Source organism: Sardina pilchardus, chromosome 14 (genome assembly GCF_963854185.1).
Source record: "Sardina pilchardus chromosome 14, fSarPil1.1, whole genome shotgun sequence".
Classification (NCBI taxonomy): domain Eukaryota; kingdom Metazoa; phylum Chordata; class Actinopteri; order Clupeiformes; family Clupeidae; genus Sardina; species Sardina pilchardus.
In genome coordinates this window covers 32,956,415-32,970,710 of record NC_085007.1, presented here as the reverse complement: position 1 = coordinate 32,970,710, position 14,296 = coordinate 32,956,415, and the positions used below count along the sequence as shown (strand labels likewise).

The 14,296-nt window shown below is 40.2% G+C and overlaps 1 protein-coding gene across 5 annotated transcripts in view; it reads left to right on the top strand.

The window, feature by feature from the left end:
• Positions 1-14,296, top strand: part of jak2a (Janus kinase 2a) — a 146,871-nt gene that overhangs the window by 95,243 nt on the left and 37,332 nt on the right. For all 5 annotated transcript variants that reach the window (XM_062554041.1, XM_062554045.1, XM_062554044.1 and 2 more), the window contains 3 exons: positions 9,347-9,485; positions 11,006-11,157; positions 12,867-13,017. In XM_062554041.1, coding sequence (XP_062410025.1) covers positions 9,347-9,485; positions 11,006-11,157; positions 12,867-13,017 — 442 coding nt within the window. The remainder of the gene's footprint in view (positions 1-9,346; positions 9,486-11,005; positions 11,158-12,866; positions 13,018-14,296) is intronic.

Sequence of the window (14,296 nt, the reverse complement as noted above, 5' to 3'; positions counted from 1 at the left end):
TGTAATTATGATTATGAAAAATTTAAAGTGTTGACTATATCAGAGATGGTTTATAAAGTATACAATCTTTGACTATATTTAGCGAACGACAGCTTTAAGTGCTGCTGAGAGCGCCCTCCTCCTTTTCTCGGCGCTTCGGTCAAGTGTTTATTGTTGCTATGTTACCAAAACCGTCTGACAGTAAGGCCAGCACATCTTTTTGGAACGTTTGCCTAATGCTAGCTAACTAACCAACGAGCTAACTGAAATGGCAGCAGTCGTTCAGCAGTCGGCTTCAGACAACCTGGGACCAAAACCTACTTTCGTTAGCCTGGATGCCAGACCGAAGTTTAGCCCCGCCTACATTCTTTTTCTGCAGGGAACTTCGGTCTGGCACTGTTCCGTTCAGCTGCTACTACTGTATTCGAGATACAGAGCTGTTCGGACCAATCACATTGTCAGGGCGGGCTTTACGTGATGATTGACAGATGAACAGCAGTGAGGTTCACGGCTGCATGCGTCCTCGTTCGACGAGTTGGGTGTGAGACCGTGTTGGCTTAGGTTGATTTTGACAGAAACAGAAACGCTATGGCTATGAATGCATAATTTGTTCATGCAGTTTTGCCTTTTGTTTATCTTAGCTATTGAAACGGAGGTTTTATCACGGATTCACAACTATTTCTGAACACTTAGACCAACGTGGATATGTGGGAAAACTTCAGTTTCACTTTCACCAAGTTAAAACATCATGTTTGGGTGATGTTGTTCCAGATACTGACAGCCAATAACTTGTTCTGTTTGGTTTGGGCTATCCAATGAGTGCAGAGCTATCCCCCCCGCCCTGTATCAGTTGAATCACGCCCCATAATCTCAGCTGAATGGAGCAGTTTCAGACTCATATTCTGACAAGAATTGAGTATGACGTCGTCAGGCTTTGCTTTCGTAGGTTCGGTAGGACAAGCTGCTGCCTGTCAGACAGAAAGTTGATGATACACTGACGGGTAGAGGCAGGAACTGATAGCTGAGTGAGCTTCTGATGAAGGAATTCAGGCATGATGGTGTTGAACGCTGAGCTGAAGTCCACAAACAAGATCCTGGCATACGTCCCTGGGGAGTCGAGGTGGTGCAGGATTAATTGAAGTCCCATATTGACTGCATCATACGCCGACCTGTTTGCTCTGTAGGCAAACTGCAGGGGGTCTAGCAGGGGTCCTGTTGTCTTTCAGATGGCACGACACCAGTCTTTCAAAGCATTTCATGACCACAGACGTCAGGGCGACGGGCCTGTAGTCATTTAATCCTGTGATAGAAGATGATTTTTTGGGGACTGGGATGATGGTGGAGCTTTTAAAGCAGGAGGGCACTTCACACAGCTCCAGGGACTGATTGAAGATCTGCGTTAAGATTGGCGCCAGCTGTTCAGCACAGATTCGTAGACAAGAGGGCGATACCCCATCAAGTCCTGGGGCCGGATTCACGAAAACAATCTTAAGATAAATCTTGAGTTGATTCCTAAGAAAATAAATAAGAAGTCCTTAAGATTGTTCTTAAATGCTATTCACCAATATTTTCTTAAGAATTGTCGTATTTCTTAGTAACTTCTTTGTTTTCCTACTTAAGAACTTAGATAAGAATGCCCTGCACCATTCGTTTCACTAAACGCGATCAAACATTAGAGTTTTGTTTACAAGTGGCAACCGTTGCTAAGAGGAAAAGTCATGCCTTCAAGCTCTCCCGGTTATCTTTTGAAACGGTAGGCTTACTTTCTTGGAATTTGCCGTTTTTACTAGAAAATACTGCCACTTCCACAGACTTTAGATGTTTAAGAAAGGAAACGTGTTCTACTCTGACGTCGACGTGCGCCAAGTGCTGGCAGGAACCCTTCAGGCTATGCGAGTTTTCAGACAGAGGACTGAGCTATCGAAAACAATAGCAGCAAGCTAAAATTAGTAAGGTAAGGTAACTTTTATTGTACCCAAGGGTAGATTTGGTTGCAGGTAAAAAGAGTAGGCTGCTTACACACACATAGACAACATTAATGACATTGACAAAAAACAAGAAGACATTGACATAACAGTGGCAACAGTGCTCCAGACTTAAAGACATGGTTAAATCTCTAAAATATAAATAAATATATAATTAATTCAGGGGATAAAATACAGAATAACAGATTCTCGCAACTAAGCCAGAATGAGTAATAAATATATAAGTACATTAAGAAGGCTGTGAAGTCAATAAGTTAGATAAATTGTGTAATCTAATAGCCTAAGTGTTATTTAATATTATGACAGCTGAGGGAACAAAACTGCATCTGTATCTTTTAGTTTTGCAGGCGGGCATTTTATACCTGCGGCCTGATGGGAGATGCTGAAATTCGCTGTGTAGTGGGTGGGATCTATCATCTAAGATTGACCCAACTAGCCTCTGTAGCTGCCTGCTGTGTAGGGACTCCAGGCTCAGCTGTGGCTCTCCAATCAGCCTACTAGCCCACCTCACGATTTGGTTAAGGGAATTTTTATTTTTCAGGGGTAGGTTGCTGAACCAAGAGACCAGGTTAAAAGAGATGACAGATTCAGTGAAGCAGTGATAAAACATAGTGAGCAGCTTTCTGTCGATGTGGAGGGAGGCCAATTTCCTCAGACAGTATAGCCGCTGGTTCCCCTTTTTGTATGCAGCCTCACAGTTTGCCTCAAAGTTTAAATTATTGTCAATAATGGTCCCCAGGTATTTGTATTTGTTGACACACTCCACTGCTTGACCCTTTATGTTGGTGATTTCCTTAGCCATGGTGAGTTTCCTAAAGTCAATGCACATGTTTTTTGTTTTGGAAATGTTCATTTGTAGAAAGGACCTATCACACCAGTCTACAAAATCCCGGACAACTGGACCATGACCTGTTTCATTCCCTTGTAGAAGGCTTACAATGACAGAGTCATCTGCATACTTTAAAATAAATCTACCCTCTCTGTTGCTGTGACACATGTTGGTGTAGAGGATGAACAAGAGAGGAGACAGGACACAGCCCTGAGGGGAGCCAGTGGAGGAACATATCTGATCAGACAGTACTCCATTGACTCGCACTCTTTGTGTCCTGTCAGTTAAAAAATCTAAAACCCAGCCAACAAGATTTTTACTAAGATCAAATTGCTCTAAAAGTCTTTCTGTTAAGATGTGAGGTTGGATTGTGTTAAAAGCAGATGAGAAATCTATAAATAAAAGCTGAGCATGTGTTCCCTTTCCTTCTAAATGTTTAAAAAGCATGTTCATCAGAGTGGCTGTGGCATCCTCGACCCCTCTGTGTGGCCTATAAGCAAACTGATATTGATCAATATCAGAGGCAGTCTTCTTTAAGATTAGCAATAAATGGTTGGCTTACACATAATAAAGGCTGATATTTCAAACGAGCTGTCTAAAACTGGTAAATGTGTTTATATTTATGACTATAAGAGGCCCGACTTTACACTGTAACGTTTTTAAGACAGGTGCAGGCCAGGGTTGTCTTAATGTTGTGAGGAAAATTAAGAATACATTTAAGATCTTTGTTTTCAAGAATGCCATTTGTTCCTAAGTGTTTTCTTAGGACGCATCTTAAGAAGAAAGTTAAGGAAAAACATAAGAACTTTATTCATGAATATGAAATCTTCTTAAATTTGCTCTTAAGACAAAAGATAAGAAGAAAGCACCACTTAGGAAGTATATTTGTCTTAAGAAGGCTTCGTGAATCCGGCCCATAGACCTAAAAGAAATGGACAAACAGACTCCGTTGTTCTCAATGGGAGGGGGCTGAAACAAAAATCTGTTTACTTTCCATCGTACTGCGCAGACTCGTACTCATTTCGTGACGTTAGCCATCCTGTACATTGCTGTAACTCGTCTGGTAGATGGGATTTTCCCAACAACTGTCAATCCGTTATTAACGTTCGTTTTTAAAGGGATAATCCGGAGTGAAATGCACTTTAGATCAATTTTTCGGACTATTGGGAGTACATACGTTGAGTTGACACCAAAATCATGTCATTCGGATGTATTTTGAGAAAGTTCGAGTTCACCGTTTTTAGCCAAAACTCGTTAGCCTGGAAGTGAACTGGGCATGTCCTTTCGCCGCTACAAAACGCTATTTTTATACCTCTTCTCAGTAGTCGAGTTGTTAAAAAATGGCAGGGGGGATGGATTTTTAAATGCACATCTGGATATTAGTAGTATTAGTCCAGAATTTTTTTAATTTTTAAGATGCAATTTCCTGTATTCTAGTCCATTTATAGCGTGACCTGCTGGATATTGGCAAATCCTAAATTTCTTCCAATTCATGTACATTTTATGTGTCACTAACATTTTAGATCATGTCTACGTCGAGTTGCTAAAATTGATCCCAGTTCAGAGTAACATTATCACTTAAATATACTAAATATCTATCAGATCTGAATTAGTGAACCAGATATCAATTTTAATGCATTCAACGATGCCTTGTTATAATTACCAATCTAGCCAAGTTAAATGGAACCAACAAAAAAAGTTGAGACTTTTTGCTTTCACTCTGGAATTCTACCACCATACAGTAGCCTACAGTACAGAAACTTTAATTGCCACACAACAATGTTGGTGGGATACTTTGTAGCTCAGTCTCAGTCTTACGTTCTACCTTTAAAAATGCAAAACAAAAGCGTATTCTTTGTGCCTAGGCTACCTGCACAGCGGAATAATAATTCTAAAGACGAACAGATGCTCAGACGTTTGTCTCTTCAGTCATCTCGTGACATTGTCTATTTGCAGAACTGCACACTACAAAACTATTCTTTCGTGTGAGTGAGGATGCATTCATACATCACTCTCAATAAGATGACCTAAAAATTGGACAACATTGCGTTAGCTCGCCATGAGCCGCTACGGTAGCCTATCCTTTCCAATTACATTATGGCAAGTTTGTTCAGAAACAGCTGGAGTGAACACCTAGCTCTCGCTAGCGGGCTAGGTACCTTCACACAAGGGAGACTGGGCGTTTCAGGTTTGAGTATAAATGTACTCTTTCTAATTCATCAACTTTTTGTCCTCTTAATAAGCGCCGACGTCCCTTAGGTCAAACTTTGCTTGTCGCTTGGCTTGGCCATGATGCTGCTGAATGAAATCACCTGTCGTGCGCATAGACAGTAAAAGAAGGCTGCATGCTTCTATATGTCGCTGATTGCCGTGACAATAGGAGGAGCATGCCCCTCGTCCACACAGTATTTTAGCCTCGACGTGCGCAAAAGCTAAATGTTGGAAATGAAATAGTGGTGATATTTCCACATTCATTGAAAAATTACAGGGGATGGAGAGGGGGATGGCCGTTTCAGAGGGGGGATGCATTTGACCATATCAATTCCAAAGGGGGATGCCATTCCCCCTCATCCCCCCTCAACTCGACTACTGCCTCTTCTACTGTTCCAAACAACACTACACTTACGTGGTAGTGAGTAGAGGGTCCCTAAAGCCAAACCAAAGTATCCCCACGTCTTTATGTGGTCGGATAGAGAGTCTAGAATGAATTTAATCGAGTCAATACCTTTCCGGAAATGTCGCTGCTGCAGCTGGCAAGGCTTTAACAACATTTTAATAACATTTCTGGAAAGGTATGGTTTTGTCAAGGACATGCCCAGTTCACTTCCAGGCTAACGAGTTTTGGCTAAAAACGGTGAACTCAAACTTTCTCAAAATACATCCGAATGACATGATTTTGGTGTCAACTCAACGTATGTACTCCCAATAGTCCGAAAAATTGATCTAAAGTGCATTTCACTCCGGATTATCCCTTTAATATTATTATTATGTTTACTTGCCTCTAGGTAATGCTTTACCCTATCAAACAGTAGGCTACCGTAGGCTACACACTTTTTCACTGATCTTGCGAATGACTTTCCGTCATGGTTTTCGTGCAGGCTCACTCAGCTTCTTATCCAAACATTACGGGAAATCTCCCCTCGAACGTTAGCTTCCCTACAACCGACATGCTAAAATACTAATTTACGGGAAACCAACGTAATATACGGGGAAGAAGTGAAATAATTTTGCCTTCGATACCCTATATACAGATGGTACGGGTTGAGAATGCTCCTTTCTTTCCCGCACATCGGGAATCCCGAAGGTTCGGGACTTTGTAATTAAAACGGCAACCGCAGGGGGGCAACATAAGACCGCCCTAATAACATGCAGGTTCGTCTCATGCTAGAAAAACACTCTGGTCAATGGAGAGGGAGAGAAATGCTTATTAGGCCTACCTTCTTTCAACGAAACAGCAGTGTCTGCTCAACTTATCACGGATATGATTCATAGGCTAAGTCACGAAAACGAACGCAATGTTTAGGACAATTAGCTAAACGGGGATGCCTTTGCTAGCCAAAAAGTAGGCTAGTTATTTTGTAGGCCTACATTTCCATTAGGCCTACGTCAACTTTCTAAAGCATGCAGTTTAAGAAGGCTTGTGTGTGTTACCTACATAAAAAGTGCATGTTACATTTAACCCCGCGCCCTGCTGCGCTGTGAAATCGGCTACATTGCCGGGACATTCTAAAACTCTTAACATGAAAAGCTTAACGTGAAATTTAAGATAACGTCCATAATGATTGGAATTTGGATTCGATATTTTGAGAGTTTTATGTGCTTATGAGAAGTAATAGCCTATAAGAGAGAAATGTGGTTATCATTGGTCGTTGTTTTCCAAACTTATTCCACGTTAAGCCTTTTTGTATGAAAAGATGGGGAATGCCGGTGCAACGCAGATGTCTTCTTTTGTATTTAAAAGGTGCAAAACATTGACTAACGTTTCGACATTACAAACGTCTTCATCAGAGTCGTAGCCTATACATAAGTTGTTCATCATAGTTGTATACTGTCCTGGCCTGGTTGCACCAGATTGGCGCACAACAGAAGCGCGGAGAACTTTCCTTTGTAGGCATATGCTTATGTCAGATAACGTCCATGGAGTTTGGGTCCGAGTTTTTGATAGTTTGATGTGCTTATCAGAAGTAATGAGAGAAAAATTTGGTGATCGTTGTTTAGTTGCATTAAACCCCGTTAAGCTTTTTCCCTTCAATGGGGCAGAAACGCTTCATGACATATAGCCTAACGTCCATAATAACTTGAGTTTGGGTTCGATATATTTAGCCAATAGTTTAAAGTGATTATGATGAGCAATATGAGAGAGAATTTGGTGGACATCGTTGTTTAGATAGGCTACATTAAACCAAAGCCTTTTTCTCGCCATAGGCGCCAATGAAGAAGACAACGTAAATGTGAGATATCTTCTATAATCGTTGGATTACGGTTTCGTTTTTTTGACAGGTTTAAGTGTCCATGACAATATATGGTCATGAGAAATGTGGTGATGATTGACCGTTTCCTGCCCTTAAGCAGCGTTAAGCGTTTTAGAATGTCCGGCATAGGGCATGACTTGACGTTTCAGCTCAATCTAGCTCACGTTCAGAATGATACATTCGAAATGTTGCATGGGAATGAGCATATGCTGTTGTGTCTTAAACGAGGGCCTTTTTACCCGTGTTGCCTTTTTAGCCATCTTCACCTACCGAATTTCACTGTATGCACTTCAAGGCAGAGGGCAAAACTTTGTAGCGCAAAACGTCTGCATTTCCAATTTCTTCGTCCCAGTGAGAGTTTAATAGGTTTAACTTACTTTATTAAGTTTTAATAGAGTTTAATAGGTGCGAAAATTCAGAATCTCCATGTTATTTTCCCATAGAAAACATCTCAAGATACCGGATCTCCTTATTTGGGCAAAGATGGTGTCTTTTTTTGTAGGCGAACTTCAGAGGTCTATTGGATACACTACAAATGATAAGTAAAGCTATAAGCAGACAATTAAACATGACCAAGGAAAAAGTGAATGACCACACACAATGCCTACCTAGGCTAAAGAATTTAGTTAATTTGCCTACTGTTGGGTTTAATTCAATTGCCGAAATAAGCTACACAGCCTATTGGCAAACTTTTACGTCTTGAGAGAGTTCCTCCGAGGTAACTTCTAGGCCCTGTTAGCTCATGCGTTCTAGGCCCCGTTAGCTCATTAATGTAGCCTAGTGCTCACCAAAATCTTTCATGTATCTCTTAAAGTGACAGGCACTCAATTAGACCTACACACCACCCCTGTGATGTCATTAAAGACAAGTGTAATAGTTTAAAAATCAATATCAAGTATTCAAATTACAGAATTTTTTTAGCTATAAGTAATTATGCTTATCCTAAAATATTATAAATGATTAACAAAATATATAACGTTAATGAATTCAAAATATTAAATAAAAAAAAAGACAAGCCTCTGTGGAGGATTGAGCAGAGACTAGGATTGACACTGCTGTGAATGATCCGTATCCCGCTTAAAGCAATAAGGTTTTGCCTATATTTACCTTCGCCAAGGAGGTTATGTTTTCATTGGGGACCGGCGTATGTTTGTCTGTCTGTTTGTTTGTCTGTCTGTTTGTTAGCAAGATAACTCAAAAAATAATGGACAGATTGCGATGACATTTTCAGGGAATGTCAGAAATGACCCAAGGAAGAAACGATTAGATTTTGGGAGTGATGCGTAACACCGTCTGGATTCTGGAGCCGTTTTTTCGGTTAGTCGTGTAATGGCATGGAATGGCCACGTGGTGGCGCTCTGAATAGTTTAGGTTCAAATGTATGACAGCCTAGGAGGAACAATACAGGCGGAGGTCTGCGCTCTCTGAGTGCTGTTCTAGTTTTTAATGTAATAAACACTGTCACACTTTTTGTTAAAGGGGACATATCATGCAAAACTCACTTTTTCCGGGCCTTTGTGTTCATATTTAGGCCTCTACTGTTCTTATAAACACTCCAAGTGCGAAAAAAAAACGTCCATCCGTTTTCTGTAGATCAGTAGAAAGACTTTGGTGTAAAGAAAGTATGCTGCTGTGAGCCATTTGGATGGCTCCCTTATTCTGATGTCATACTAAGGGAATTTGCATAGACCAACCCTAGCACCAGGGTCTAACATATGTGGTTGGATGCCGGCTCTGTTTTAGTCATTTTCACCTGTGAAACGAGCAGCGTAATCAATACATGCAGCCGGAGGCGTGGCCAGCCCAGAAACGGCACAATTTGGGAGAGACCAATTCTAACCTTTTAGTCATTATAACCGTGGGGTTAAATTGTCATGCAGTTACATCCCTAATGACTGAGACACAATACAAAGCCTGCAGAATCCTGATCTTCAGGATTTTCCTGTATGAGTTCTTCAGTCCTTGATAATTGTTAACTGCACTGCAATTCAAGCGTCATGTCTTGTCTATACACATTGTGTGTGTATAGAATATTTATGTTGTTCATTGACTATGAACAATATATCTGTTTTCCATATTAGGAGGATAAGGGTCTTGTTCACGGGAATGTTTGTGCCAAAAATGTGCTGCTGATTCGAGAAGAGGATAGGAAGACTGGCAATCCTCCTTTCATCAAGTTGAGTGACCCTGGAATCAGCATCACAGTTTTGCCTAAAGATGGTAAGTTTGTTGAACCTACATCTATATAACCATGTTTATCAATATTCTTTCTGATTGGTAACCCAATGTATTGTTGTTGTTATTGTCATTATTGTTATTGTTATTGTTATTATTATTATTATTTACCTCCGCCAAGGAGGTATGTGTTTTCATCGGGGACTAGGGATGTTAACCGGTGACTGTTTGACCGATGGTTGACCGTATCCACGTTAACCGATCAAAGTTTTCGCTAGTCGGTTAAAAAAAAAAAAAAAAAAAAAACGATCTCTAAATTAGGCTATTATAGACAGTGGACTAAGCGCTAGGCTACTACAGCTAGCCATCTCATTCCAAGATCTTTTTTTGTGTTAGCAAATTATACCTCACACTCAATTTTTCATAACTCGCCTGCTTGGCTAGGCTAGCCTACTTAATAAACCAATAAAAACATTTGGCACGAGGTTTGAGCGCTCTGTCTTGGCTGACGCGTCTTATACAATCTGGAGGTGCCTGTTTATCCATTGGTTTGCTCGTGTTGCAGTCTATTAGGCAACTTTCCGCATAAGATGGGCTTAGATTTGTAAATACATTACATATACATTTCAGGAAGGGTCATCAATGGTAACAAATAAGGTAATCATATTTCTTTATTATTGTTAGCACTTCCTCAAACTAAGCTGCGTCTCTTCGGAGCTGTCATTTTCTAATCTTAAGTGAGCCACGGCAATTTCTTTTTCAAATTAGCTTAGCTTAGATTAAGATTTCTTAATCAACAGGAAAATGTGCTTCCATTCACATAGTTTCACTGATGTGTGTGTGAAATACCAAAAGAGTCAATAATGTTGCAAGTTGACCAAAAAGGATTGTTCACCATAAAGCTTAAAATGACTGGAAGCTTCAAAGGCTGTAGATTTTAAACCATTAGTGATCCAGGTATACCTTTTCAGATTTGTGCATAGGTTTGGTCTACAAACACCTGTGAGGGTCACTTTCCGGCACTGGGTGATTTGACACGGAATGACCCACCCTCATTTTTGACAATATGTTTGCAAACCATCCTAATTGATCTGATCTTTTCTGGCACGCTGTTTTGCATGGAGTGCTGCTGTTGTAGAGGACTGTGAACACAATGTTAGTAGGTAGGCTAGAAACACGGTTCCTAGGACAACTGTCATCATGATGATAACTTCTTTGTTCAGTGGCCAATGCAAATAAATTATGGATATAGGACTGATAGCCCATCAGGGTGGTGTTGAACTTTGGTAGCCCAACGGGAAAACTTGAAAGCCCCAGAACATCAGGCTAGTGAATTTGCGAGTAGTTGTAGGGATCCAAACTGTGTACCTACTGTACAACGCCGCACATTTAAAAAAAACATAAGGCTAAAATCTTCATGTGTAGTAAATATTTTGTGACAAAAAGAATCGCATCACACACACACACACACACACACACACACACACACACACACACACACACACACACACACACACACACATTCAAACTGTCCATAACTTATGCTTCTGTATATATTTGTTCAGTTCTGCTAGAAAGGATTCCATGGGTGCCTCCTGAATGTGTTGACAATCCACGGAACCTTAGTGGGGCTACAGATAAATGGAGCTTTGGTACCACTCTGTGGGAAATCTGCAGTGGAGGGGAGAAACCCCTAAGTACTCTGGACAGCTCAAAGGTAATACAGTTTGCAATATTACAGTTTTTTTCAATCGCTAACAAGCGTTTGTCCATTCATTTGACACATTTTCAAAACTCTAAACACAGTTAGCACAGCATCGGTCTTTTGTGGCCATACCATTCACACATTTCATGTTGTTTCCACACAGTATGCAGTCAGTGAATACATTTCCACAATGCTTACATTTTCTTAACAGACAAGCTTATACCTCTTAACAAAATGATGGATCGTTTTTCTATTATTTACGAATGTTAACACACAACATCCCACAATAGCAAACACAATATCCCAAACCTTAGCTACAGTATAAAAACCTCTGCTTCTGCAATGATATCAGTTCAAAAGCAATTTATCTCAGCTGATAATAAAATTAAATAAATTATACACATGATGTTGGGTAGATTGGACCAACCACGGCCAATTCTAGTCTGACTTAGATTCAGTGGCAGAGGTTATTTTTTTCATATGACATTGACACAGTAAAAGGAGGACTTTGAGGAGTGATGTTTTTGGAAACAAAAACAGAAAAAGACAAACACTGTAATGTCTGAACGAGGTAGAGGAAGAGCAAGGGGCCCAGGAAGAAGGGCAGGCCCAGTGAGAGGAGCAGTGAGAGGTGCAGGAGCAGTGAGAGGAGCAGGGCCAGGGAGAACATAGGCCCAAGGAGAGGGCAAGGTAGAGGTGTAAGAATGTGCAGTGGTGGCATTCCAAGGGCTGCAAGAACAGTAGTCAGTGATAAGATTTGTGCCACTATCATTGCCCATGTAATCAACCTAGGCCTTTCACTACTGTAAGAAAGGCTGGTGAGAATACATGTAAATATCAGATGCAATGTTGATGACACAGTAATTTCGTGTTTTTTTTGTTCCCCCCTTTTTATCTGGGCTTTTTGCTGTTGTTTTTTGTTCAGAATGCTCTTGTGTGTTTCATGGATGTTTTGTTCACTGTAGGCAATACGGTACAACTTTTTCTTTTTCTGTGTATAAACAGTAAAATAACATTTTTATTTGCTTTTATTGGAGTGCTTTTGAATGTGAACATTACATGTGGATATACAGTTCCCAACCAAGAAATTTAGTGTAAAAACGGTGGATTGCATGTTTTGCATGCAAATACCTGTAAAACTGAAACATAAAAGTCTATGCAGTTTTTGTAATGTCAACAATAGCCAGTATTTTGAAACCTAGTGTACTCTGACTGACTGCATGTATCTTGTGAAGTGAAAACAAGTTTTATTCTTTGACAGAATGATTTCATTTCATTTTGAGAAATTACAAGTTATTGTATATGTAACAAAATGTTGTGTAGCAACATGGAATGTGTTTTTGAGAGGAAAATGATCCATTTGGCCAATCGTGTTTTGTAGGTGTGAGTCTGTGTTTAGAGTTTTGAAAATGTGTCAAATGAATGGACAAACGCTGGTTAGCGATTGAAAAAAACTGTAAATTAACGGACACATTTTTCACTCCATCTTTAATCATTTCACATCAAAGCATGGACAACATCAAAGCATTTGTCAACACTGACCAATGAAAATAAAAGAATATAATAACTAATAGTGCTGCTGGGCTGTGAAACATTTGAAGATATATATATTCCAGCTTTACAGCCAAGCTCAGGAGGAAAATGAGTAGAAGTACACATCATTATCCTGAACATCCACTATTGTATCTGTAACCATGTAGTAAAAATGTTTTTTGTCCAAGAAAAATCTTTTTTATGAGGACCGGCACCAACTTCCTGCCCCCAAGTGGACAGAGCTGGCAAATCTTATCAACAGCTGCATGGACTATGAGCCTTTGCACCGGCCCTCCTTCCGAGCTGTGATCAGAGATCTGAACAGCCTTTTTACTCCAGGTCTGTACAACCCTGTATACTACATTAAGCATTTCTCCCAGCTGTTTGTTTTTGCTCAGCTACCAAAACTTTCTCTTAGCACTGGACATGATGTTATCTCATATATAAAATCAGATATGACAAAGATGTGGCAAAACATGACATATGGCTCATTTGTTATACCAACAAACTCTTCCGCATCCTCAGAGCTTTATAGTTTACATTTTGGTTGGTGCTTCCAATCCAACTAGGTTTACCTAGTAAATGCATGGTAAATTATAGTTTATTAGTGGGTAATTGCCACAGGTAACGTGTAGATCTACACAGTAGTATCTATACAGTAAACACAGAGAAACTACAGGGCAAATACCAAGATAAACCTCCACAATTACCTATAATCTCATCTAAGAACCATGTGGTTGGTGTATGCTTATGTGCATATGAACAGTGTAAAGAGCAGAAGATTATGGGTTACAGTCAGTGATGGGAATATCGGCGTTACTAACGGCGTTATTTTTTTCAGTAATGAGTAATCTAATTGATTACTTTTCCCATCTTGATAACGCCATTACCGTTACTGCCAAAAAATGTGCCGCATTACTATCAGTTTTGGGAGTAACGGCGTTTAAGTATAACGGCGTTACTAACGGCGTTAATTTGTCAGTAACAAAGTAATCTAATTAATTACTTTTCTCATTGTTGCACCGCCGTTATCCTTACTGAGAATTTAAAGCGCTGCGTTACTACAATTTGGTTGAATGAAGCGCGTTCACTGGATAGGATCATATAGGAATACCCTTCCTAGAGTTCTCAACGGGTCGGGTCGGCCCGACAAACCTGACGGGACCCGCGGGTTCGGGTCGAAAATATTAAGCAGATGACTCGGGTCGGGTCGGTCCTCAGGCTTGATATTTTTTTTAAAAAATAATAATAATTTACATCGCTGCTGTTTACCGCAAATCATCATGAATTTCTCTATGGGGATCAATAAAGTAGCCTACAGTGGGCGTTGGTTGACATTGGCCGCTTTCACGTGAGATTCTCATGAGAATCACACGTGAATCATGTGTATTTTATTTATTTTTCCCAAGTGAAGCTGCAATGTCCCAAACAACCACCAGGTGGCACTTGTGAGCAGGGTTAGGAATTTCGGCATTTACCACTAGCCAAACAGTCCCAAATTGAATTCAATCCCGAAGCAAGCTGAACATCTTTTCTGCTTTTAATAGCCTAGTCTCACGACAAAACGTGTTATTGTTTATGAAGGTGTCTTCTGTTAGCCTATTTTATGAAGAGGCAT